Below are 27,403 nucleotides of genomic sequence, written 5' to 3' on the forward strand. Positions count from 1 at the left end.
CTTACTTACTTTTTCCTCTTCAAATGGCCGCCAGCTATTCCATCGTCATTGGGGCTTTACGACGCACTCAGCTGCTGAGGCTGTATGGCCCCGCCTGTCTCTCAACCTGGCAGGAAGGGCGGGCCCCGCGGGGAATCGAACCCCCTACCCTTTCCAGAGACGCCATTACATAGAGGGAATTCCTCTCGATTTTTTTGAAAACAAACGGTATTACCTAACTCCACGGCATATGACAACGTACCAGAGCCAAGCGCCAAAGCACGTGCCACGCACTTTCCTACCAGACGATTCCGTACTACAACATTTGACACTCAACTGTTTGTGAAAATGCGAGTTCTATGTGTCCTTCGATCACTGTTTCGTGCTAAATTGATTCCAAAATGTCACGTCTAGATATTAGACAATTCTTAAGCAGGAGATTAAAGCTCGGAGTTCGTGGTCGATGCCGAAGTCCCCGTGCATTACTCCTGTGAGAACGCCTAGCCTTGGAGGCTCCCCACACGACCCACACAAGCGGCCAGGCCCTGGCTGGGCTCGGCCGAGCGGCCGCGGTTCAAACCGGACTTAACTGCAGGCGGTCGCCCGGGCTGGCGGTTACGACGACGCTGGAGCCGAGGTCCGCCACCAGGCGGCGTGGAACGGCAAATCACAAGTCCCAGGTAGCGGGGCCGGATTATGCGCATACGCGAAGGGGTCAACGACCCGAACTAGGGCAAGCACAACGTAAACCTTGCACGTCTCCAAACGAATAAACTTGCTGCATTGTGCGCTGCGCCCGCCGCAACGGTCTGAGCCGGACATGCGACGTCATGGGTGGGACATCACAGCGGATTCATATGTTTGATATTACAGTGCATTATAAGCACCTGGAGATTTGCTGCGTACTCGCACCCACCGTTTTACGATGAATATGCCGGCAAAATAAATGAGCCGCCGTGGTCGTCCTAGATATATTGGCTTCGGTGAAAACACTTACAGATAATTACATACAAAAATACAGCAATGCCCACCCCATACACAATATACAACTCTCTGCACCTGTTGCCAGCGACATTTTGACACCAACGGTGCGTCTCCAGCGCACGAGGGAATGATCAAAACTTCAGATCCTTGATGGCGGCTGGCAGGTCCGGTAGCTTGATGTCCTTGATTTGCTGTGTAATGTTGATGTTCTTCACCACCGAGACAGCCCGGGCCGGCGCCGCCGCCAATCCTCCCTGAGAACCGCGGCACAGATTCTAGCTACCGCCGCTCGGGACATTATGGGCGACAATCAAATGATTGGTGAGTTCGTGCAAACGCAACACGCTCAGCTCATCGAGTACTTTAAGTCAAAAGGCAAACGTGGAAAACGATTACCACTTCCTTTCTAACATTCGGCATCAAATATCCAAGTTCTCCGACTACTCCATCCAGAACCGAATACAAGACGTATTTTAGACAAGAAAGTCGTACAAGTTCCTGGGTATATGGCGGTATCAGTTGAAAGGTCTCATGTTGGACTACCGACCTACAGTAAACCACAAGGTACTGGTTTAATGATGTTGCAATGCTTAGTAGCCAGAGCAGTTTTAAATACCGAATATCGTCGTCCTAATACCGAAATATCGAATATCGAAATATCGTCAATAAAATCCTTATTTAGCATTACAACATCCTTTAATCAGCACCTCCTGGTAAAATAAAGGTCGTAAACCACGCATAAAGGCTTTCAGCCCGACGCGCAGAAGTAAAGCTGGCACAATGTCTGAGCCATTCGTAAACATCTTTGGCATAATCCGAACTGGGTTGTCACAACAGTGCAGACGGAGTAAGCTGTGGCATCAGGACAAGCGCGACCAGTCAGCCGCAGAGCGGCGTGCTAGTGGGCGCGGAGAGGCACGGACGGGCCATCACGGACCTCCTGCTTCTCCAGCCGGTTCTGCTCCTCGGTACGCGTGATGATTTCCGTCATGCTGGTCTCCAGGACCATGCCGCCCATCACGATCTCGTTCAGAATGTAGTGCACCTGGAAGGAGAGTCCGTAGAGTCATTTCCACCATGATGACGCCTGAAGACTGCGACAGCACGACACAGGTTCGTTCATGACGGGCATTCGGGGCCGAGGTATGGGACGGCTGTTTAGCCATGATGTAGACCAGGGATTAAACTGATCTGGGTCGGACCAGTCAGCCAGGACCGCAAGCCCAGGATGGCCGAGCTCTAACCGCCGGCGGATCTCTGCCCCGGCCGACTGAACACTGAACCCACGGCGTGTCTCTCCCGCGTCAGAACAGCCGACGGATCTCTGCCCCCGCCGACCGAACACTGAACCCACGGCGTGTCTCTCCCGCGTCAGAACAGCCGACGGATCTCTGCCCCCGCCGACCGAACACTGAACCCACGGCGTGTCTCTCCCGCGTCAGAACAGCCGACGGATCTCTACCCCTGCCGACTTTTCTTTTCGGTGGGCCAATGCAAAGCCTCTTTTTTTTCCTCGACGGACCTAGTCAGCTCCGAGGGGGGGGGGGGGGGAATTTACTTCTAGCATAAGGCCAGGCAACGATTACGCTAAACCGACTTATGCTGTCCGGCGCAAAGCAAGAGAGAGAGAGGGTATTCGTAAGTGACGTTACGTTAACCTGGCTCATTTTCGTCCAGCAAGATCGTAGCGAGTAAATCAGACCGCAGCAACAGATGTTTATTTCATGACGACATAGCACGCATTCAATACGTTTGAACAAGTGTGCCTCCTCACAGGCCCTTCCGCCTTACTCCTGGGGTGCCGTGTGTCCTGTGTGGGGTGTCCGTGTCAGCGATGGCCTTGGCTCAGCTGACTTGTCGGCGACATGTGCGATGGATGGATGCCGGCCCGCTTCATCGCAGCAACGGGGAGGTCAGCCCGGACTCCGCTGCCCGGCACGACCTTGTGGTGTTGTGTGATGTTATTGAGTCCTGGAAAGTCCTAACTAAGAAAAACCAAGACTCTTAGCCAATAGGGAAAAACCTGCAATCTTTGCCCAATTATGCAGGAAAAACCCTTGATTGAAATGAATATATCTAACCCTGTACTGTGTAAAAACTCAGAGGAGAACGATCAAATCGGGATAAGAATCACCGGGGAGAGAATGGAGATTGAAGGGAAGCCGATAAGCGTTGGTGTAATTAATGAGCGGCTGCTTTGATCGTTGATATACCGGACACACGAGGAGGACGTGATTTATTGTGAAAGGGATGCCGCAGCGATGACACAGTGGAGGAGGAGTGCGTTCGAAAAGGTGGCAGTGGGTGATTTTGGCGTGACCGATACGCAGTCTGGCAAGCAGCACTTCGTTCAGGCGATTATCTTGATTGATTGCCGGCCAGTGCTGAAGTATGGGTTTGATTGGGTGAAGGTGGTGATGAGCGCGTTGATCCCATTCGGATTGGAGAAAGAGACGAAAATGTACATTGATAGTTGTTAGAATATCAGAAACGGGACAATGAAGATGATTGCGTTCCGGAAGCATCAGACTTCGTTTTGCTTCTTCGTCAGCAGTGCTGTTTCCACGAATATTTGCGTGTCCAGGTGTCCAGAGAAACATTACGTGAGTACGTTGAGGAAGGGAGCAGAGCGTTCGTCGTATGCCGTTTAAAGTTGGGTGGGATGAATTATGGAGAGTGATGAGAGCTTGTAAGGACGAACGGGAGTCGGTGCATATATTATCATAGTCGGGCGAAGGAATTTGGGCGAGTAAGGCGGAGAGATCAGCTGAGGAGACAGGGCTGGCGGGGCTAATGTATATAGAAAGAAGAGTAAGATTTTTACGTTTATTGCAACTGAATTGAAATGAGTATTAAAATGAACTTGACGATGCAAAAGGTTATTTGAAACAAACAAGGCCGAACCGCCTCGGCGCGGGGTTTCGTTTACGTTATGTGTGTAGAGGCAATAACCGTTGATCTTAAAACTATAATTAAAAGATTCCGAGTCGTTAAATAAGGTCTCTTGAACGGCGGCTATCAATGGTTTGTTTTTGATCATATATTCCTTGAATTCTGCCCAATGGGATTCCAGAGATCTCGTATTCAATTGGAGCAAGAATTCACCGAACTGGGGATTCATTTAGGGCAGGGAGGGAGACCATCCAGCGGAGCGGCAGTGAGAGAGCGATCGAGGGGCGCGGCGGCGGGAGCGCGTAACGGGTCGGGCTCGGCGTTCGGCTGAGGGACTGCCCCGGGGGGTTGGCGTCGGGAGCGCGGCGGCTGAGGCATCGGATGGGGCTTCTTGGGACGCCGGCACGGGTGGAGTGGACCAACAGCGACGTGTTGGGGTGGGAGAGAGGCTCTCCGAGTTTGGTGGGGCCGCTTCCTGCTCAGGGAGGCTCGCAGCCACCGGGTTCGCTGTGACTTGGTCGGCTGGCGCGGACTCGATCATACACAGCACTGGACGCGGCTGACCTGCTGGGGAGGGGCGGCGTGCTGAGGAGGAGCGTTGTGCTGAGGCACAACGCTGGTTCGGTACCTCAGGCTCCTCAACAGAACGCGGAGGAGGGAGGGGGCACCGCCGCGGAGCTGGTGTTAGAGGGGGAGGATGAGGGTACGCCTCCCGCGGCGTGGGCCACTCCTGAGGCTGGAGCATTCGGACCGGTGCATAGGCCGCTGCCGCTGCCTGCTGCTGGCGCTCCCGCAGCGCCTCGCGCTGCACACGCCAAGCGGGACAGGCGCGGCGGTCCCCAGCTGCGTGCGGGCCTTTGCATGTGGCGCAGTGCGGGTTTTCCGCGTCACACTCCCGCGTGTGATGAGGGTCGGCGCAGCAGCCGCAGGTCGGGCGCGCAGCTCGGCAGGTCCGGTCAGTGTGGCCGAACCGTTGGCACGTGCGGCACTGCTGGGGAGGAGGGACCCAGGCCTTTAGTGGGACCATGAGGTACCCGCAGTGGATTGCACGTGGGGGCGTTAGCCCCCTGAATCTCAGGCGGACGAGTGGGTTGGGGCCCAGGCCGGGACGGCGGGAGGACAGGCGCATAACTTCGCACACCCCTTGCTCGGTCAGCTCCTCTAGTAGCTCGTCGTCCGACAGCTCGGTGAGCTCCGGGCTGTAGACAACCACCTGGATGGTGTTCAGGCGGTCTGCGATGGTGGCTGTGACCGCCCGCCCCAGGAAACTGCTCAATTTGAGCAGGGCCTCTGCCTGATGCTCCGAAAAAACCCTTACTAGCAGGGCTCCCGCGCGCAGCGGCTTGGCTCCATCCAGTTCACCGGTGCGGAGCTCGAGCTCCCGACGGATGGCAAAGGGGCTCGTTGTGCGGAAACATTTTCCGTCAACGTTTCTAATGAGCACGAAGCTCGGTCCTTCCGGGGGGGAAGTGGAGGGGGGTAGACAAGCCTCTCGCCGGCCGGTCGCCGGAGGGGAGATGTTGATGACATCTTGGGTCTTAACCTTAAAGTTAACTTAAATTAACTTATGAACTACTTATCACAACGACTTAAAACTAAATAACACAATTCCGACACATATTAGGCTGTCGTCAGCACGAGCACGAACCAGCTACCCGCCCCGTCGTCCTTACAGCGGCTGGCAGGTGGCAGCACTTCCTGGCGGCGGGAAGGGGCGGAGCCCAAATTATGGCGCGAGCATGGGACGATGACGGAGAAATATACCACTTACTGTTTTGAAATTAAGTTGGCGAGACGGCATATCGTGAACGCAACCAGGGCAATGTGTGATGGAATTTTAACAAAAATACCACCACCACATTGCCCCACGACAGAAAACTAACGCAGAAACAGAGCAAGCTGAAACACGACCGCCGTGAATCACGCCGCAAACCGAATGCCCCGGCCGACCAAACACTGAACCCACGGCGTGTCTCTCCCGCGTCCGAACAGCCGACGGATCTCTGCCCCGGCCGACTGAACACTGAACCCACGGCGTGTCTCTCCCGCGTCAGAACAGCCGACGGATCTCTGCCCCGGCCGACTGAACACTGAACCTAAGGCATGTCTCTCCCGCGTCAGAACAGCCGGCGGATCTCTGCCCCGGCCGACTGAACACTGAACCTAAGGCATGTCTCTCCCGCGTCAGAACAGCGAACGTTAGCCCCGACCACTCCGCCTGCAGCCGCCCGCCATCAGCAATAAGGGCCCTGGCGTCATTGGCCAGTCTAGGCTAACATAAAAGGAACGAACCTGGAGGTGATGAACTTTACCCATCACGAATCTTTGCCGATGCGAAAGCTTGCATACAACCAATCTTTCCTTGTAAACCATGTTCTATCCAAAGAAACAACTGCATACGGCCCGCCTCCACTGTAAGCCCTCCACATTGCCTAAACAGCCTTATCCAGACGTGCATTCCAATCACCCACCGCGGTTGGCGCAGGAATAGCCAGTGCTTCCGGGCACATCAATGACTTTCATACAAGTCCTCATGTTTACGACCCTGGTCCTGCCAGCCCCAGCTAACCTTGTTGACGTGGAAGACCAAGTCCAGCTCGCAGACGTTCTCAAAGCACTTGTCCAGCGTCTCGACGAGCACCTGGATCAGGTCGAGGATGCCGAGCTCCGACTCGGACGAGTCCACGCAGAACACAAAATACAGCGTGGCGTAGTGCCGGTAGATGAGCTTGTAGTCAGAGCCGCCGATCAACCTGTGAAACCGATGCAGTACACACCGTTTTAAATTAATAAAGTTATCAGAGGCCCAGTGCTGCCCCCATGACTTGGTGACTGACGCTAGATGAACTGCGATCCACGGTTGACTGAAACACTTCATCATCAAATTATGATACAAAGCGTGACAGAATGGTTTTGAGAATTACGCAACAGAGTGAAATGGTCACGATCTCAATGTTAGGGTGCTGCCACTTACGTGCCGCCTTCCAAAAAATTGCAGACGTTGTCCTCCCTCTTGGACACCAGTTGAAACGTTTCCTTAATGATCTTTTGCTGCATTTCTTCATTCTGCAAAAACTCAAACTGTAATGAAACCATGACGCCAACGGCGCACATTCTAGAGCAATAACAAGGGCGGACGTACATATAGTTGAGGATCACGTTCAGTCGGTCACCCTTGCCTCTCACCAACCCTCCTCGGCGTTTTGAAAACGTGGCGTTACGCTAAGGTTCGAGTGCAAGTCATGCTTAAATCTTGTTTTTAATTCAACAGGTTAGCAGGGGATTTCCGGAGATTCAGCGTTATCAGCGTCTAAGAAGAGAAGGGTAGGAAATTGCTAAAAATGTGTTTACACCCTCACCCATAAAGGGGGACGTGCCCCTGAAAACTTTTGAACTAAGACAGATTGAGAATCACAATCAGAACCCGCATGTTGCCCAGTGCTCGAGGCACCCAGCTAAGCCCACTTCGGGGCTCCAGGTCCATAGGTGACCTTCCCAGTAACATTGAAACTTGAAATGTTTTGTCGGAAACCACACAAAATGTTCTATCCAGCATCATTTCCAAGCTATTAAACAAAAAGCAACTCTGTGGGCACAAGCATCTTCTTCAGTTGCTTCTTTGGATCTCAATATGCATGTTTTCCTTGGTCTAGGTCAAAAGAGTGACTTTTCAAGCCATGAAAACATCCCCTCTGCCATTGGAGTACATAATATATGATCTTGCCAGGGGTGGCTGCCATTGTGAGCAGAGTTGGTTACAGGGAGACAAACCATACAATGAGCTTTGTCCTATGTAACAGTCATTGGTCTCTTATGAGGTTTATCTAAGGTCAAGCCAGATTATTCAGGTCTCACATGCTTTGTTGTGCACCATCCACCAGATAAACATAACCTTAGCTTTTGACTCCATTTCGGTTGGAATGAACTTGCACTGCACATAACCTTTGACAGGCCAGGGTCTAAGCATGGTATCAGGCCCTAAATTTCTTCTGTCTGTCATATAGTGACCATCTGTGTTATCATGATGTAATACACAACATTTGGTCAAAATAACAAACCTTACCAGGCTGACATATCTACAGGCAATAGCCATGCAGCCAAAATGTTGGATGCAGGCACTAAGTCAATTTCATGAAGGCAATTGGCATCCATGATATCATACAGCATCACATATTCTGAGTAATACTCAATACCCTATCATGCCGTTTTAACTAGCATTGCTGGGTGGATGTGCTAGTCTGGGGTGTGAAACATTGGTGCCAGCATCAAGATGATGCTGGCCTGGACTGATAGAGAGGGAAATGCGTGCAGAGAGGGACTGATCACAAAGAACAAAAAACACTGTGTTGTCATGTTGCACATCTATCATATCTGGTAAATGCAGTAAATATATCAAAGGAGAGCCACATCACCATTCTGAGGCCTACTGGTTTAACTTCCATCAGTGAACAGATAGTGGTATCAATAGTGATTGCTTATTTATAGCTTTAATGCTGATAGCACTGTCTACCATCAACATAGTAAAAAGAACTCCTAAACACACACAGCTATAACCACACACCTTATATATACACTACACAAAGCCACACATGTTGGAGCCACCTGTCAGTGACCTGCAAGTCACAGTATATGCCTCATGCTGCCACACATGTACCTGTAAAACCTGATTAGCCAGCCTTGACATAGCCCTTACAGACATGAGGTTAGCAGTATATGCAGGGCAGATATCAAATGGCTGTGAAGTGGAGCATCATCACCTGCAGGATCATTCACAGGGAGGTCAAGCCAAAACAGTAGCTGATTATGGATAGGCACCACTCATGCCTTCCTATTCATGTTTTTAAAAAGCACCTAGTGAGCCGACAAATCAACTTGGCCACCTAAGCAATGCGCAACAAAATCCCGTCTCATAATACAACAATACCCCACCATCCACATCACATGCAAGCCACCCTGTGTACTCACATAGTAGTGGTAAAATTTGGTAAGTCTTGGCTTGCCATGATTGTTGAATACCAAAACTGCCTTGATCATTTTGCCTCAATCAAGATGTGATAAGTGGGCAGGGTACCTATGTGTCAGCCAGGAAACAAGTGCATGAATCAAGATACAGGGAGTCACGGAGCTTCGTTTTACGGAACAGGACAAATCCGAGGGAACAGCAACGCTCGACCTCCGTATCAGGACACAAATGGCATCGATACGCTAAGATAGTACAAAAAGGCGGTATACTATACGTTGACAAAAGTACTGCCTTCACTTCCTATGCGCACCACCATCTCTGTCTACCATGCGCCACGCAACATGCAGTGTGGGATACATTATGACATTGATGATCAGTATAAGTTAACTTATCAATGTTGCTCGAATTCTTTAACACAAATAAAAGGAGCCTTCTTAATTCAAGGCATGCTTATAAGGTCGAATAAATACATGGTGTGATAAAATGACAAAAATCATAATTCTAGATTACATAAATATACTTGATATAAAGTGAATATGGCGCAACAAAGTCAAAATCTTAAAGAGGCGGAAACACGAGATATTATGAATACGAAATGGTAATGATGGATAGATGGTCTGCTTATGGCGGTACGGGAGGGTGTATTGAGCTGCGTTCATTAATTCCCCCACATTTTTGAAACTGGGTGTTAACCTGAGACATGTGTTCAAAACTGATATCGGCGTCGATAAGCAAATGGCCAACAACCAGGATAATATTACAGCAATCAGTTCATTTCAAGACGTGTATACCTCCAACGTCATAGTTATAAGAGATGTTGCGGAGGAGCGTTTTGACCCATCATGGAACATGGCTAGACTGGTTGGTTATTTTGAAATTGTAAGGAGCAGCTAGCCCTCAAAAAATAGTTTTGGATCTGAATTGTAATGCTTGCATTTTCCCGAGGAAATGGTTCTTTTGAAATGGCTGTGTTAAGTCTTTCCTGCTGCTTTTTAAATGGGATTTAATCTGGTGCACATCATGTTAAAGTCTGTTATTTTTTTCATCCCAGATTTGAATATTGAGAACAAGACAAGTCATGTGCTCTGTCTTTAACCTGCAACAGTATTCTGATTGATGTGATTCAGCTGGGGAGTGGCTCCTACTGGTCCATTCTTGTCGACCCTTTTTCTGAGTGGGTTGCTATCATGGATAGCACAAATAACCAGGAGACCCAAAATGTTCTGAAAAGTTTGCTGCAGTCAACATCCTCACTAATAATTGTTCAGGTGAGTAGAACTCCCCTTTTTAATTGTTATTGATTTAATGGAATTGTCAAATGTCATTTCAAGTTTTTGAAGAGCAGAACAATTGAGTCTTTACCAAAATAGAATTATGAACTCTGTCCTGAGTCCCAAATTTGGGATAGTTCATCATCTTTGTATACTTGGTAAGACTTCATGCTCTCATTACATTAATGTTGACCACATTGCATTAAATTTATATATATATATATATATATAAAGTAAATATTAAGCAGATATTTATCTGATATCATCATAGGTCAGTATGGTGCTTGCCACCCTCATCATATGGCATGGATTGATGAAAATTGTGTTTTTGTTTTGTGTGATAGCTGTCTATTCCAAGATTGTTTGTGTAGCATGAGTGCTGTGCCTGCTGCCCATGCGGTTCTTGCTGTCAGGTAGCATATCTACCATAAAGCATGCTCAGTATGCTGTCATAATGCTTAGAGTGACAGATCGTCATGGAACAATTGTGTGATATCCTCTAAACTTAAGGTGGGAGTTGGAAAATGGGTTGTCAACTGCCTTCTTCTAGCTGTAGACATGCCTGTGTGTAAGCTATTTTTATATCAAGTTAAGAAGTATCGTTGGATTGTGACTTGTTATATTGACCTATTATCATGACTGTACACATCATCAGAACTGTATCATGTTCTGTACACAATTTGCCTCTGGTTAACCTCACCTGACATTGATGACATTGTTAATTATGTTATAAATGATACTTGCATTAAAATTCAGGTAAATTGGTGACCACTAAGTGTGAAATACACCAAACATGGGTATCTCACATGATTTACCTCTCCCCAGTATATGGTTGTGAAGACTAGGGATCAGTTCTCCTAGTAAGGTTTACCATACAACGCAATCTACAATGTATGCAGTTTACAGCGTCAACCATCATGGTTTGTATATCATCGTGGTCCTGTATCAGCCCTGTGTTGCATCACTGTGTTTATGTAGTAAGCTCCTAAGTTATAAGGCTGCACACTCTACACCCGGTTGCTGCACTCCACGGGCACCGCCGGAGGGACGTGCGGCGCCGACGCCAGCCGTCCACACGGCGGCGCATCATCCCGACAAGGAGCCGACCGCGAGTTCAGATCCCCAGGCCCATGCCGAGGTCAGGTCCAGGGGTCCATGCAGAAGCCAGATCCTGAGGCCCATGCAGAGGTCAGGTCCAGAGGTCCATGCAGAAGCCAGATCCTAAGGCCCATGCAGAGGTTTTTATCCAAAGGTCCATGCCAAGGCCAGATTCCGAGTTCCATATCGGAGTCAGATCCCGAGGTTTATGCCGAGGTCAGATTCCGAGGTGCATGTTGATGTGAGATCTAGAGGTCCATGCTGAGTTCAGATCCTTGGGCCCATACCAAGGTCAGATCCTGAGGCCCATGCTGACGTCCGATCCAGCGAGACGACCAGTCCCAGCAAGGTCCTGCAGACAGTGTCTGTATATAGCGAAACATTAAGCTGAGAAGAGCGACGCGATACAACATCCATCGTCAAAATGGAGACACACTGACGTTTACGGCCCTGTGAACACACTGATCTCTGATGATGGCCTCCAACCTAGCTGTTTTTTGCAGGTTACATACAGGCTGTTCACCTTTATTACGAATGCTGTTGTTTTACGCTACATAAGTCCTGATGTTTTGGGAATCATCAATGTCAGGTATGGAAACTGTTTTTGTGTTACCTGAACTTTTGTACAGGCGATACTGGTCAAGCGACGTTATAAAACTATGCTTATTCAAGCAGTTTATTGAATGTCACTTCTAATCATGATAGGAATTCACAATTCGCTACACGAAAAAGAGGAACTTGAGGTCGGTCTTGCTTGTATCAAATTTGACCCATGCAAGCAATACTAATGCATGTGCCGAAACCAGCAAACCCAAGCTATGCGCTCGCGCACAGAAAAGCATGTCTGTAATTGACAGAGGACCGCCAGTTGGCTGTGGTGTGGTCTCACGTGTGACCGGTGTGCGGCCAGGCTGGCACTGCTCTACTCCACGGCCACGTTCGTCAGCTGCGAGGCGTTCCGTCGCGTGGCGCTGGGCGTGTCCGAGCCGGCCAAGTGGCGCCAAGCCATCAACCTGCTCTGGCTCAGGTGACCGGCTGCCACAGGCTGCCACACGGCTGCCACACGGCTGCCACACGCTGTCATACGGTTGCCACGCTGTGCCACACGGCTGCCACGCGCTGCCATACGGCTGCTATACAGCCATCACATGATTGTCACACTACTGTCATACGGCCCCGCGGCGCAGCCGCTCGCACGCCATGTGATTATGGTGAGAACGCCAAAACATGGACGTCGATAGTCTAGAGCCATTATCAGCCAGAAGGATGGGGCGTTGGGATAGAGAGCACACCAAGCCGGAAACATTTGGGCGGGCTGACGCTTGACTGAAAAGTCGCGCAGTTTTTATGTCGTGTGCGCGTGCGTGTGAGTGCGCGTGCGTGTGAGCGCGCGCTTGCGTGAGTGCGCGTGTGTGTGAGTGCGCGTGTGTGTAAGTACGTGTGTGTGAGTGCGCGTGTGCGTGCGTGTTGACGCCGCCCGGCCGGCCGCCAGCGTTCCCGTCTCGGTGCTGGTGTCGGCCGCGCTCGCCTGGCTTTGGCTGCACGCGCTGAGCCAGCCGGCCGCCGAGGTCACGTCCGAGTACCGGCTCGGCGTCTGGGTGACGGCCGCCATGGTGGTGCTGGAGGCGCTGGCGCAGCCGCCGGCTGTGCTCGCGCAGGCCATGCTCTTCGTGAAGCTGAAGGTGGGCGGCGGCGGCCGGCTGCAGGGTCGGGGCGTCTGGCTGACGCGGAGCCGTCCCCGGCCGGAGGCGTGTGCGTGGCTGGACATCGCCTGCCCTCCGGTCCACAGGGCGTCGGACGGGTCCAGGAGACGGGCCTAAGTACTCACAGCTCTTGGTTACGACTCATTACAGTGTCTAGTATCTCTTGCTGTACGCAAGCTTGCACTGATGTTTCGGTTCAGACCAGCCGAGAGCGCGGACAGATGTGATAAGGCGTGCCGAAGACGCGCCGTCACCTGATGCACACCAATCCAGACCAGCGCCGGCCGTGGCGCGTGCGGGTGACGCGAGTGTCCGGGGCCGTCGCCAGGTGACGGCCGACATGCTGACGCTCTGTAGCCGCGTGCTGCTCAAGGCCTGGCTGATCGTCAGCCATCCGTCGCACGCCGTGTGGGCCTACTGCGTCAGCCACGCGGCCAGCTCGCTGCTGCTGGTCACCATCTACTACGGCGCGCTGGTGTGGCACGTGCGCTCGGCACCCAACTGTCTGCCGGTGCGCTCCGTCGGCGAGCTGGGCTTCCGCCGGCTGCCGGACAAGGTGGGTGTGACGTCATGTGACGGGCTTTCCGAATGGCAGGTGCGTTTGTAAGGAGCGTCAGTGTGACGTCGAACATTCGGACACGGGCGGTGGTGTGTTCACAGGTACGTTCTGGGTCTGGTTCAAAACATGCATTTGCATATGTTTGGTGTTTGGTGTTTTTGCCCCAGACCGGCTGGATCACGTGCATGCAAGCTCGCATCACGTTCTGTGGACATTGCCGTATAGGACTATACATTTGGTTGGTATGCGTCATGTCTTCGGCTGTGTTACACAGTTAGTACTATGTTGAAAACACGTAGTCTCCCCAACCATTTTGACCTTGTATTCTACTGCCAGAGTGCTAACGTTTGGCTCCATTGATGCTGTTAATGCCCATGTTGAAGGCGGCCAAAGCATGCTGTCGACGGCTGTCTTCGTGACCGGCTGCTGGCGGTATGGTCGGATGCTGGCCGCGCGAGCCGACCTGCCTGCGGCCTGTGACACCCCTCTCTCCTCTGCCCCCTGCAGCCTACCTTTGACGCGGCACAGACGGCCCTCACCTGGAGCTTCTTCAAGCAAGGCCTGCTAAAGCAGCTGCTGACCGAGGGCGAGCGCTACCTCATGACCGCCTTCCACATGCTCGACTTCGCCGAACAGGGCGTCTACGACGTGGTGGCCAACCTGGGTAGCCTGGCCGCCCGCTTCCTCTTCCAGCCGGTCGAGGAGAACGCCTACGTCTTCTTCGCCCGCACGGTGCAGCGCGGCAAGGTGCGGGACGTGCTGACGGCGGGCGGCGGCGGCGGCGGTGAGCTTCCTCGGGCTGTTGTGTTGTGCTGTCGCCGTGACGCCTCGCCCGTGACGCCTCAGTGCCCCCCCCCCCCCCTCCCCCGGCGTCGGCGCACAGGCGTGACGCGTTGCGTGCCTGACAGGCGCTGTCGCCGGCCAGCAGCCGTGTGCTGCACGACCTGCTGCGCGGCATGACGCTGCTGGGCCTGCTGGCTGTCACCTTCGGCTGGAGCTACTCACACCTGCTGCTGCGGCTGTACGGCGGCGCGCTGCTCACCGAGGGCGGCGCTGTGCGCCTGCTGCGCGCCCAGTGCTGCTACGTGCTACTGCTGGCCGTCAACGGCGTGCTCGAGTGCTACACCTTCGCCGTCATGATGCAGGATGAGATTAATGGGTAAAGAGGTTGAGGAAGGGATAGACGGGTCGTAGGCAAGCATGCATTGGTGGAGTACAGGAAAAGGGAATAGGTTTGGCCTAGGCGTAACGTTGTAAAATTAATGACATTGATAAAAATGAAAACCGCGAACGGTCTGAAAACAAGTAACATGTAATTGCACCCTGGTTTCCTGAGTAAAATTGATAAAAATGAAAACTGTGAATGGTCTGAAAACAAGCAACATATGAGTGTACCCTGGTTACCTGAGTAAAATAAACCAACTCTAAGTATGGCTCGATACCGTGACAGTTGCCAGCGTTACTTTCGCTTATCGGTGGAGCTTTACAAGCAACCCACAGACCGAGATACTGCGAAACTATGGATGCACCATTGTTTTTTTCAGGTACAATAGGAGGCTAGTGACCTTGTCTGTGATATTCGTGGGCTCAACATGGATCCTCACGAAGTGGTTCGGTGGCGTCGGCTTCATTTTGGCAAACTGTGTCAACATGCTGAGCAGGATATTCGTATGGTGAGTCGGTGCCTTAAGCTGCGCATAGCTCCATTGTTCGGCCTGTTGGTTGCAGTGCACTGAAACTGCATAACTTGGTGAAAGGTTATGAATCAAGTCGTGGTGGCGACAGCGCACTGGGCCATTTTAGACACTGAAACGGGACCGGGCCACCCAGGCGGAAGCATGGCTAGCATGTACATTATTTCCTCCAAACGTGCTCTTAACACGCGCGTAACCGTAACGCGTCTACGGTTACATATTCCTCGTCCGGGTGGGGGTCAATTTGACCCCCTGAAATCTCAGGAACTAAGGGGGCCAGAAACACAAAATTCGCAGGGTGTGTTGGCCTATATTTGAACTCAGGTAAAAATTTGAGGATCCTAAGTCATGACCTTCGGACCAAATAAGGTCAAACAAGGTCAAACTCTACGCTGGTCTCCAGTGTTCCAAGAACCCAGATACCCGCTTTAAGCGGAAGTTCGCACACTCATTTGAGGTCAGTGACCTTGTCTGACCTTTTCAAGGTCATGGTGACCAAAATCATGGAAGACTGCTTTGAGTTTTACATTTGATGAAGCTTCGAAGATTACGCTAGGCAATATGTTCCTAAAAACGAAATGTTGACCTGGGCCATTTTAGTTCAGTGACCTATTCTGACCTTTGAGAAGTCCATGGAAGATGTCTAATGCGGTTTCTGTTATCAGTGAATTCGAAATAAGCACCAAAGTCTAGCCCATATAGCAAGCCCTAGATCAATGAAACAGGTTGGTTTTGACCTTTTTCTGACCTTCACACCTGATCCTAGGTCGATGCGATTTGTTCATTTAAATGTTGCTTTGCCTAAGAAAGTATCTCAGAGATGTACGATTGTGCCTAACACTCCGTCGTTCCATCAGATTAAACGATTCCCCAGAAATTGACCGCTGAATCCATGGCCTGACTTTGACCTGTCGTAGGTCAGCGACCTTACAAGGTACATCTAATTTTTAATACCACACGATTCGCTATTGAGTTGTCTACAGCTAGGCAACGTGTGGTGCGGCTGCGCCGCGCCGTTCGAAAACCATTGTGGAAAAACCCTTGGGGGCGGGGGTCAATTGGACCCTCACCCGGGCGCGTGTCAACCTAATTAAGCTCTCAATCGACGTTCAGAGCTGTGAATGACACACCCTGCCGAACATTGACGTGACAGACACTGGCGTGTGCCAGTTACCAGCGCTGGTGGTGACGCCAAATAAGTCAACCTAAAATGCCGACCTCTGGCCGACATTATGTCGGAATCGTGGTCTCAGCCAACACGGAGCCGAAAACCTTGGCTGCTGATTCAGACATGCCTTGCTGTCCAAGTTTTCGATGCGTGACCGGCCATGTATTTAATGGGGTAAATGGCAGTTGAATGCTACTTAAATAATGAGATATACCGCATAGGTCAATGGAGGTCTTGATCAGTTGATGAAATTAAATGCTTTGAAATGGGCTCTAGCAAACGAAGTTACAGCACGATGAAGGATTATCGAATACCTCGAAAAGGTGCTGAAATATACTTGGGAGTTTGGTACGGAAGTGCCAAAGGAGCTTTAGTGGAAGCACCGCCAGTGAAGCAAGGCAGCATTTAAAGCAACGGAATGTTACCCAACCATCCTACGTTGGTAACAGCAGCCATTCGCCGCCACCGCCACTAGTTTCGGTCATAATCCTTTACATTTTTAAGCATAAATCCAGGCCGGATCAATCCCATTTAGTGTATTTTCATCCTGTGTGTCTGGCATCTACAGCAGCAGGCCCTGCGTGGCCGCGTTAGGTCATGTAGGGCCGTGGCGTCTGACGGCGCGCCGTGTCCGCCAGTTACCGGTTCGTCTCCCGCCGGCCGTGCGACCCGGCCGTCACCGAGTCTCCGCTGCTGGGCCTGCGTCCGCCGGCCAGCGTGGTGGCCGCCCTGCTGCTGTCCGGTGCGCTGGCCGCCGCCAGCGAGCGCTGGCTCTACCCGCGCGCCGCCGCTGCGCACGTGCTGGTGGGTGGCACGTGCGGCGCGGCCGTGCTGGCGGCGGCCGTGTGGTCCGACCGCCGGCTGCTGGCCGCCCTGCGCAGCCGCCTGACCGCTAAACAGAAACGCACGTGATCGCGGGCCTGTGACGGCCGTGGGCTGCGCGGGACGAAGCACGTGCTCACTGTTGCTCGGCTGGGGTGGTGGGCCCGCGCTGAATACACGTTTTCACGGGTGGACCGATGGTTGAGCGGCATTGTACGTACATCGGTGGCCGGCGTGGGAGTCGATGATTGGATACACATCCTCGTCTCGCCGGGTAACGTCAGTTGCAAAAGATGTGACCGTTGAAGGCATTGTGGTGCTACGCTCTCGCTGTGTGACCGACCGGCCGCCGGCTGGACATACACCCTCGCTGTGGGACCGGCCGGACGCCGGCTGGACATACTACCTCGCTGTGTGACTGACCGGCCGCCGGCTGGACATACACCCTCGCTGTGGGGCCGACCGGCCGCCGGCTGGACATACTACCTCACTGTGTGACTGACCGGCCGCCGGCTGGACATACACCCTCGCTGTGGGGCCGACCGGCCGCCGGCTGGACATACTACCTCGCTCTGGGACGGACCGTGTCACAGGCCCTGCCCTCCGCACGCCTACCCAGTTATGCGTCATTTACTGATTCTTCCGCTCTTGGAGATCCGACTATACTCCTTCGCGATTTACCGTCACATTGTGGTTGGAAGGTGCGTACCTCTACTTCCATGCCAGTCCGTACTTGGGCCTTACTTATCCATTCACGTCCGTTTGTGACCGTCGCCGAGCGCGATCAGTACAGACCAGAGAACGGCCGAGGCAGACTGCTTACCAGCGGGGGACAGCGTCGTCGGGGGGGGGGGGGGGGGCGTATTGCAGCACATTGACGGGCTCTTTAGTGGGGATCAGGCTCTTGGCACCATACCAAGGGCCGTTCTAATGTCACGCTATTACCACATTGGTATTGCAGTCAGCCCCCGCATAAGTTTGACAACCATCGGCTTTGGCTAAATGACTTAAAAGTTGCGATGGAAGGGAACATGGCGGATGCACGTCAGCTTAACGCGTGACAACCGAGTTACCTGCAATCACCGGGAGCACGCCGCAGTCTAGCACGCCAGACCGAATAAGAATTTGTTGGTCTTGCCTGATAAATGGCCTGGCCGAATGATAATTTGTTGGTCTTGCCTTGTAAATTGCATGGGCCCAGGCTAGATGAATAATTTGTGCTTTGCTTAAGCCATTTTGAATCACATGATGAACAAGGGGTGATAATGTTCAACAGTAAACTAAAATTTCTATTTTAGTTACCTGTTGTCAGAAACGTGCAACAGGCAGTGTCGGGTAAACAATCCGCTTTGTGCCGCGCCGTCAACTAATCATTGCGAGCCAGAAAACGCTGTCAAAACCGAAATCGTGCAATTTCTACGCCGTAGCCATCCACAACACTTCATGAGCCGCTTAGCAGTGATAAACCTGTTGGGGCCAGTACAACAGCCTTCCAGTCGCGCGTGTCCCACGCGCTATCGTGTGCTGTTTCGGTTTTGAGACTTTTAATGATGGCACTGACGGCCGCTACGGAATTACAAGCAAAAAAATTGCATCACAACGCAGCACCGTTAAGTGTGAGCACGGTCCGGCGCCGTGCGCCGTCGTGTCCAGGGAGTGCGGCGAGGGGGCCGGTGGGCGGCCGGCCGACGTTGGTCCGCTTCAGTCGCATCGATCGCGGCCCGGCGCCGCTCGCGCGCATCGATTGGCAGACCGGCGGCGGCCTTCTCTCGCTCAGCTGAGACCGGCGGAGCGACGACGCCCGCCCCGTCCGCCGCCGCCGGCCGCCACCCAGCCGCACCGCGGGACAGTGCCGAGCGCTGCTGCGGCCAGACGGCGCACCTGTTGAGAGGGTGAGGAAGCGGGCTCAGTGCAGCCGGCGGCGGGGGTGATGTCCTGCCGGTGACCGGCCGACTGCCGGTGACCGGCCGACACGGCGCCTTGCTGACCGCGGCGCATGGCGGACGGCGGTCAACGGGACGGGCGAGACGGCGGCTGTCGGAGCAGCGGAGCGACCGGTGAGCACGACAGCAGCCCGGCGCAGGCAGCCAGCAGAACAGCAGCAGGGAACCGGGACGGGTGAGCAGGTGAGCGGGAGACGCCGCCAGCAAACCAGGAGCCAGCGGTCAGCGAGAGGCCAAGCGACAGGGGCCCACGACCAGCAAGAGTTGTAGCAGCCGGCCGCAGCCGGCAGCGAGCGTTCCAGCGGTACGCAGCGGTGACCGGGTGAGTCCGGCGGCGGGACAGCCGTCAACTGTTAGCCTGGCCGCCCGGCCTCCAGCGCCTGCCATGAACGCTGAGGGTCCCCGCATCAGCGTCAGCGGCTCGGCGGCGGCGCGCTCGCCCAGCCGCGAGTCGCTGCGCTCCGAGGCGGCCGGGCTTGCCTCGGCGATGAGCTGCGAGCTAGCGCGGCTCGGGCTGAGGCCAGCGCCGCCGCCGTCGCGCGGGCCCTCGCCCGGGCCGAGCGGCCGTCTGCGCGTGCCGGGCGCCGGCGCCGCCCGTCCGCTCTCGGCCGACCTCTGGTGTGAGGACGAGGCCGACCTGCTGCGCTCTTGCGGCCTGCTCAGCCGCATGCTGGGCATGTCCAAGAGCTTCAGCACAGGCGACATCGCGCGCCTGCAGGAGGAGGCGGCGCCGCCGCGGCGCGCCGTCAGCCAGGCGGCTCTGCAGAGCGCGCGTGACGAGCTGGACAAGCCTCGCCTGGACCCGGCCAGCCGTTCCTGCAGCACGTGGGTGGCGGTCGGAGACCTGGCGTCCACCTCCCAGCTGCCGTCGCCGCAGGGCCGGCAGCAGGCGGCCGCCGGCCAGTCGCCATTTTCGGCCGCCGATCTCATCAGAGCCGTCAACAAAAAGGTGCGCCGGTCCTCGTCTCCGACTTGCCAGTTGAATGCAATTCTGTCAAGCTAGTGCCTTTGCTTAACACGGGCTGCTTATGTATGTGGCCACCCCCGTTGTACGTTCTTTGAAGCGTTGGTCAGAACGTTCTTGATTAGACGGATTTCTTGGGACGGAGCTAATGCCAACCCGTGATTGCAGTGTGAGTCATGATTCTATCGTCCGAGCGTGTAATTCCAGTTCGACTGCAGAGCTTGGTGGCAAAAGCTTAACGTGCCGCCACGATCAGCACGATTCTCCAGCCCTCTGACCTCATCTGACCTTAAACAGCCGTTGCCACCGAACGCAGGCCATCACATTCAGTGGGCGTCGAAATGAGTTGAACCCAACCACCCCGCCATGGGTGGGATAAAACACAGGTGCTCTCAGCCAACTGAGCTACTGGGCGGACCTGTTGCGATTTCATGGGTATGTCTGTTTGGTCCGAAATGGATGCATGGCTTGTCGCCAGACATTTTTGTCACACTATACGTCATTGAAGAATACTGAGAACAGGAGTCTCTTCCCTCTACGCCCCCTTGTGACTGTGATATGGTTTGCATTCAGAGAGTTGCTGATTATCAAGGATTTACAAACGTTTGTTCTGAAAGCTCGCTCACTCAGAAAGCAATGCACCCTGACCAAAACGTAATTTTGGTTTTTGAAAATTTTGACAAGTTTTGTTAATTTCATTTTCACCGAAGAAAAAACCTGGTTCATGCACCAAAACAACCCATGGCACACGAGATCAGCCCGGCATCTAGTATGTACTGGTGCCCGGCGTCCAGTATGTACGGTTGTCGTCAACAGCCAGTCCAGATGCGGCCCCACAAAGCTCACAAGGATCTACGCCGATGGTGTGTGTCAGCCCCGTTTACCATGCATGGATGCGCAGTGACGGCGGGATCTAGCGGGGATGTTTAGTGGGGCCGAGCCGCGCGTAGGCACCCCGCCAGCCCCGCGTGCTGCCACACCTGTCGTGTTGCAGGTGCGCCAGAACTACATCCGACGGCGCCTGCAGATCACCTTCAAGGCGCTCCACCGCCTCTCGCAGAGCGAGTTCAACCTGGAGCAGCTGTTCAGCACCGGCGCTCTGCCGCCAATGGGCGGCGTTACCAGCGCGGCCGCCACCGGCGGCAGTGGCGGCACCGGCGGCGGCGGCGGTGGCGGCGGTGGCGGCGGTGGCGGCGCCGGTGGCACCGGCGGCGGAGCGCCGAGCGAGGGAGCCACGGCGGGCAGCGCGGAGCTAGCGCGCGGCCGTCCGCAGGCGCGGCCGGCCGACGCGGCTCCGTCGGGCGTCACCGTGCGAGACGTGGACCGACAGCGCGGCCGGCCGCTCACGCGCTACCAGCGCAACATGATGGTCTTCAACTGGCTGCACACGCTCGACGAGAGCGGCCTCGAGGTGACCTAGGCGGGATGCGGCGCCGGCCAGGCGAGGGGCGTAGGGCCCACCGTCCGGCCAAGCGCACACCGGGCAGCAACAGCACTGGTTCGGTGGTGAGGCTCAGCCTGCGCCCGCGGCGCCCACTCGGGTGGCCGCGCAGGCCGCTCGCGCCCGGCTCGGCGGGGCGAGCCGGTTCACATGTCGACAATCCCCGGCAGGCACCTGCTGCCATTTGTTTCTGGCCCGGTGCCGGCCCGGCCGATGGGCCCGTCCGTTTGTATCGCGGCGTCTTCGCCGAAGCCTGCCGTGCATTCGTCAGGCAGCAGTTGGCCCGTGTGCTGCTCCCCGCCTCCAGTCCGGCGCGCCGACGCCGTGTTGTGCTTTATCCTCTGTCGTTTTTGCGTGAAGTTGAGTTTTGCTATGCAGGTGCTTGAAGAAAATATGAAGGCCAATTACCGCAGCACGTGTCTGTGCCCTGCTATCAGGATGGGTCGCTGGTCCTCTAGTGACGCGTCATCCGACGACCAGTCACGGCGTGACATATGCTCCGGAATCTCTCCGTATATTACACTCCACGCGGGACCAACGTCACAATCGTACCGGACGTGCGGCGCAGCGCACGCGCCAAGTACCTCCAGCGTCACCCCAGCCGTCCGCCGGCTGTCTGTGGCAGCAGCTGCTGCCTCGTCGGCTGGTCGGCGCTAGCCAAGGCGGGGCTCCCCGTCGGCCCGAGCGGCGGCGGCGGCGGCGGCGGCGGCGGCGGCGGCGGCGGCGGCGGCGCTACCTGGCCCCGCCGGTGCCGAACCGTCGGTTCCAGTCGTCATACACCTGCAGGTCCTCCTGGGAGACGCTGGCGCGGATGTTGGCCAGCGCCGCCACAAAGTCGGCGTGGATCAGCGGCCGCACCTGCCCACGCCGGCCAGTCAGGGCCCCGGCCAGAGAACCACACCCAAACAGTACAGGGTGCAGCCAGCGACATGCACACTTCGTGGTGGATCAGCGGCCGCACCTGCCCACGCCGGCCAGTCAGGGCCCCGGCCGGAGAACCGCACCCAAACAGTACAGGGTGCAGCCAGCGGCATGCACACCTCGTGGGAGCGCACTGCGCTGACTGCGCACCGCGCGATACACAGAGCAAACACCTCGGCATATTTGCGACGTTTCCGTGTCTTTAGCCATGTGCGGCACCGGAGCGCTGAGATAACCCGCCTCCGGGTGACCGGTTGGCAAACTTGCGTCGCTCCCACAGCGCGACGTGCGGCGGTATGTCGCCCCGCCCCGAGCTCTCAGCGCATGACGGGCGGCGTGTGCGGCGCGCTAGTGGTGTCGGCTCACCTGCTCGGGCGTGATGTGGTGGATCTGGTCGGGCCCGATGCAGCGGATCGGACCGAGCGCCGCCTCGCGGCACAGGTTCGTCACGTCGGCGCCCGAGTAGCCGTCGGTGGCCAGCGCCACGGCGTCCAGCTCGGCGGCGCCCAGCTGGTGGCGCTGAGAGCTCAGCAGGTTGTCGACGATCTGCCGGCGGGCGGCCGCGTCCGGCAGCGGCACCAGCAGCCGCTTGACGAGGCGGCGGCGCGCAGCCTCGTCCAGCTCCTGCGGGCGGTTGGTGGCGCCCACCACCAGCAGCCGGTCCTCGCCACTGGTGGCCGCGCCGTCCTGGCCGGGGCAGGGAGCCGCCGCGTCACGCCGCGCCGGCCGCAGCTGACTGAGGCCAGCGGCCCGACCGAGCCGCGCTCCAGGCACAACACAAATAACATGTGTAATGCGTCTAAATCGCTGAGCACGATCGTCCTGTGCCAAAAGCAGCGGATCGGTAGAAGCAAATCATGTTTAGAGAGGCCGCAGGAGCGTACTGGCAGAGGGCTCCAAAACTATTCCCATGTGTTAAACAGCAACATGAACCATGCAATACACCTCCGTGACCAGAGGAAACAGCAGGAGTACGTCAGCAGCCGCGGCTGCCCGTTTAGGTCGCGGAACCACAAGACACAGCGCACCAGACTGCGTGACATGCCGGCCGCACACCATCATCTGATGATCACAGAGCCGTGAGTGACGGAGGCGCGCACCGCCGGCAAACGGTCCCGCCCCTCACCGCTGCCCCCTCCCTTCAGTCGCGCTCCTGCATCACCCGGCAGACGGTCCCCGCCCCTCACCGCTGCCCCCTCCCTTCAGTCGCGCTCCTGCATCACCCGGCAGACGGTCCCGCCCCTCACCGCTGCCCCCTCCCTTCAGTCGCGCTCCTGCAGACCCACCAGCTGCACTAGGAACTCCGTCTTGATGCGTCGCGAGCTCTCGTGCTCGGACTCGGAGCGCTGAGACAGCAGTGAGTCGATCTCGTCTATGAACACGACGGCCGGCTGGTGACACCTGGCCGCCGGGACGCGCCGGGTTAGCAACTGACGCCGTCTGGGCTAGGCGCGCTCCACAGCCAGCACACGCAGATAGCAGACACTCGCTCAGACCGATGGCGCATACAGCAGCACGGCATGCCACCCGCCCATATATTTATGTTCATTAATTCAACGCCGGCGCTCACTTCATGGCGCGTGCTGCGTGCCCGGTTGACACCCCCATGTCCGGTGCCAACTGACCGGCTGTGGCCGGCCCGCAGCGCCAGCGCTGTTTCTGGCACGCGGCAGTCCGTCAGCCTGGCGGCCACGTGAGCCGCTGCTATACAGACTGGGCTAGGGAAACGACGACAGCTGCTTCCTCGGAATACAAGGCCCGGCAAATCACGTCTGTTACGCGGCATCACACCACCGCTCGCACTCCGCACGCCAGTACCCATGAAAGGCGCGAGAAAGAATGAGTCCCGGCACCAGAAAAAGCTATCGATAATCCTTATGCTCTGACGATGATATCGACAGATATGCGCCGGCATGACCTGTCCGGTCCGATCCGATCCAATCCGTCCGGTCCGGTCCGGTCCGGTCCGGTCCGGTCCGGTCCGGTCCGGTCCGGTCCGTTTCGGTTCGGTTCGGTTCGGTCCGATCCGATCCGATCCGATCCGATCCGATCCTGTCCGGTCCGGTCCGGTCCGGTCCAGTCCGGTCCGATCCGATCCGATCCGATCCGATCCGATCTGGTCCGATCCGATCCGATTCGGTCCGGTCCGGTTCGGTCCGGCCCGGTCCTTCCGGTCCGGTCCGGTCCGGTCCGGTCCGATCCAGTTTAGTCCAGTTTGGTTCGGTCCGGTCCAGTCCGGTGTGGTCGGTTCAGGTCAGGTTAGTCTTGATCAGATCAGACCAGTCCAAAGCAGATCAGGTCAGGCTGGACCAGATTGGGTCAGGTGAGGCAGGGCCAGTCAAGTCCGGTGTCAGGTCAGGTCAGAACGGGTCAGGCCGGGCCGACCCCTTCGCCTGGTCTGTAGCTGCCTCACCTGGCGACGGCGAATAGAGCGCGCACCATCTTCTCTCCCTCGCCCACCCACTTGGAGGTGAGGGAGGAGGCGCTGATGCTGAAGAAGGTCGACCGGGACTGACTGGCGATGCACTTGCCTGGGGACGAGCGGCACCGGCGGTCAGCGCACCGTGACACGTCTGGGGACGAGCGGCACCGGCGGTCAGCACACCGTGACACGTCTGGGGACGAGCGGCACCGGCGGTCAGCACACCGTGACACGTCTGGGGACGAACGGCACCGGCGGTCAGCACACCGTGACATGTCTGGGGACGAGCGGCACCGGCGGTCAGCACACCGTGACACGTCTGGGGACGAGCGGCACCGGCGGTCAGCACACCGTGACACGTCTGGGGACGAGCGGCACCGGCGGTCAGCACACCGTGACACGTCTGGAGACGAACGGCACCGGCGGTCAGCACACCGTGACATGGCGGGACACGTCTGAGGACGAGCGGCACCGGCGGTCAGCACACCGTGACACGTCTGGGGACGAGCAGCACCGGCGGTCAGCACACCGTGACACGTCTGGGGACGAGCGGCACCGGCGGTCAGCACACCGTGACACGTCTGGAGACGACCGGCACCGGCGGTCAGCACACCGTGACATGGCGGGACACGTCTGAGGACGAGCGGCACCGGCGGTCAGCACACCGTGACACGTCTGGGGACGAGCGGCACCGGCGGTCAGCACACCGTGACACGTCTGGAGACGAACGGCACCGGCGGTCAGCACACCGTGACACGACGGGACAGGGGCCATCTCCCTGCTGCGCCGCACATATCCAAGGCCGCACCTCAGAACACGACAACGCCCATCAGTGTGCGCCTTCTACAGCTGGGTGATCATTGGGAACACTGCAACCGAATGTAAGAAGACATCAGTAGACCAACTGACGATACAGCTCTGGAGGATGTTGGCGTACAGATCCAAGGGCGAGAAACGGCCACTCCAAGAGCTGTCAAATATCACTGGTTGGCCTTCACCGGCTCGCTCGTGGGCGAGTTTGGGCACTGAGAATGCCGGCCGAGCGGCGGTCTGTCACGCGGACCATGGCGACCCTCACCAATCAGCGTCTTGCCGGTGCCGGGCGGGCCGAACAGCAGCAAGCCCTTGGGAAGGCCGCGCAGCCCGGTGAAGATGTCGGGACGCAGCAGCGGCCAGATCACCATCTCCTGCGCGCCACACACGGAACACGGCTCAACCACACAGCGGCCAGATCACCATCCCCTGCGCGCCACACACGGAACACGGCTCAACCACACAGCGGCCAGATCACCATCTCCTGCGCGCCACACACGGAACACGGCTCAACCACACAGCGGCCAGATCACCATCTCCTGCGCGCCACACACGGACACGGCTCAACCACACAGCGGCCAGATCACCATCTCCTGCGCGCCACACAACGGGACACGGCTCAACCACACAGCGGCCGGATCACCATCTCCTGCGCGCCACACACGGAACACGGCTCAACCACACAGCGGCCAGATCACCATCTCCTGCGCGCCACACACGGGACACGGCTCAACCACACAGCGGCCAGATCACCATCTCCTGCGCGCCACACACGGAACACGGCTCAACCACACAGCGGCCAGATCACCATCTCCTGCGCGCCACACACGGGACACGGCTCAACCACACAGCGGCCGGATCACCATCTCCTGCGCGCCACATCCGAAGCACGTGAGCCACGGCTCAGCCCCACAGCGCCGGGGCCGGGCCCAGACGCGACGCGATCGACGCTCGTGGCGGCTGTATTCCCGCGAGCGGCGCTCGTTTCCAGTACAAACGCCGAACGAAAGCCGCAAGGACGCAGGCAGCGTACAACATAAATCGCGTAAGCGGGCGACCCGTCCGTCGTAAGAGCAGCGACGTAAAGCGGCAGGTCACTGACATGGCCTCAGCGCACAGGACAGCGATGACGCGAGGCGAAGGGCGGCCGCCTGACAATGGCACTCTATAGTGCTGGGTGGCCAGCATCAACACTAAACACACACCCGGCATTGCCACATGACGTCAGGGACTTCGGGGATCAGCGGAAGCCAGCGGTACCATGGAGCGCCTGAGGTATTTCCGAGACCGCTTCGCCAGCCGCCAGCGCTCTCGCGCCCACCAGCGCTGCCATCCATCGTCCCAGCGGCTGAGACTGGCCAACTGAGGGCGGTGACCAGTCGTGCCAGCGGCTGAGACCGGTCAACTGAGGGCGGTGGCCAGTCGTGCCAGCGGCTGAGACTGGTCAACTGAGGGCGGTGGCCAGTCGTGCCAGCGGCTGAGACCGGTCAACTGAGGGCGGTGGCCAGTCGCACCTTGATGGTGCTCTTGGCGAACTCGAGACCGGCGATGTCATCCCATGTGACGGGCGGTCCGTGGTCCATAATTTCCGATGTGATCAGCTCCACCATGCGCGGCTCGATGTTCCGTAAGCGCTCGTCCAGCAGCGCCTCGACGCCGTCAGCTGATGATGATGTCACCGCCGGTAGCCGACAGCTGAATGGGAAGGGGAGGGGGCGGCGGTTGGTTGCAGTCACGCGTCGAGCATGCAGTTTGAGATGTGTTGG

The 27,403-nt window shown here is 56.5% G+C and overlaps 4 protein-coding genes across 4 annotated transcripts; 2 read left to right on the plus strand and 2 right to left on the minus strand.

The window, feature by feature from the left end:
* Nucleotides 1-934: 934 nt before the first annotated feature.
* or (AP-3 complex subunit sigma-2 or) lies at nucleotides 935-9,148 on the minus strand. Its single transcript, XM_037234877.1, has 5 exons — nucleotides 8,821-9,148; nucleotides 6,830-6,921; nucleotides 6,425-6,608; nucleotides 1,901-2,008; nucleotides 935-1,217 (listed from the first exon to the last, which is right to left on the minus strand). Exons 1-5 carry the CDS (start codon nucleotides 8,887-8,889, stop codon nucleotides 1,095-1,097), a joined length of 576 nt encoding a protein of 191 aa, XP_037090772.1. The 5' UTR covers nucleotides 8,890-9,148; the 3' UTR covers nucleotides 935-1,094.
* Nucleotides 9,149-9,425: 277 nt separating this feature from the next.
* Nucleotides 9,426-16,989, plus strand: LOC119111050 (protein RFT1 homolog; the record flags this gene model as incomplete). The annotated part of the gene is made up of 10 exons (XM_037234878.1): nucleotides 9,426-9,447; nucleotides 9,870-10,086; nucleotides 11,691-11,776; nucleotides 12,098-12,214; nucleotides 12,680-12,869; nucleotides 13,219-13,446; nucleotides 13,957-14,196; nucleotides 14,358-14,608; nucleotides 14,994-15,122; nucleotides 16,950-16,989. Coding segments are annotated over exons 2-10 (1,362 nt in total), but the record flags the coding sequence as incomplete, so codon positions are not given.
* A 2,685-nt stretch (nucleotides 16,990-19,674) lies between these two features.
* LOC119112522 (uncharacterized) lies at nucleotides 19,675-21,885 on the plus strand (the record flags this gene model as incomplete). The annotated part of the gene is made up of 3 exons (XM_037236731.1): nucleotides 19,675-20,025; nucleotides 21,035-21,205; nucleotides 21,314-21,885. Coding segments are annotated over 3 exons (669 nt in total), but the record flags the coding sequence as incomplete, so codon positions are not given.
* Nucleotides 21,886-22,212: 327 nt separating this feature from the next.
* Fign (Fidgetin) lies at nucleotides 22,213-27,332 on the minus strand (the record flags this gene model as incomplete). The annotated part of the gene is given in 6 exon segments (XM_037234879.1): nucleotides 22,213-22,339; nucleotides 22,769-23,089; nucleotides 23,689-23,803; nucleotides 24,816-24,933; nucleotides 25,903-26,011; nucleotides 27,152-27,332. Coding segments are annotated over 6 exon segments (885 nt in total). The 3' UTR covers nucleotide 22,213.
* Between the last annotated feature and the right edge of the window lie 71 nt (nucleotides 27,333-27,403).

Source organism: Pollicipes pollicipes, unplaced genomic scaffold (assembly GCF_011947565.3).
Source record: "Pollicipes pollicipes isolate AB1234 unplaced genomic scaffold, Ppol_2.1 Scaffold_7261;HRSCAF=8764_pilon_pilon_pilon, whole genome shotgun sequence".
Lineage (NCBI taxonomy): Eukaryota > Metazoa > Arthropoda > Thecostraca > Pollicipedomorpha > Pollicipedidae > Pollicipes > Pollicipes pollicipes.

Coding starts and splice junctions, on each gene's coding strand:
- or (XM_037234877.1), bottom strand. CDS start 8,889: ATGATCAAGGCAGTTTTGGTATTCAACAATCATGGCAAGCCAAGACTT. Junction 6,609..6,829: donor AATTTTTTGGAAGGCGGCAC/GTAAGTGGCAGC, acceptor TCGGTTTCACAG/GTTGATCGGCGGCTCTGACT. Junction 1,218..1,900: donor ACCGGCTGGAGAAGCAGGAG/GTCCGTGATGGC, acceptor CGCGGTTCTCAG/GGAGGATTGGCGGCGGCGCC.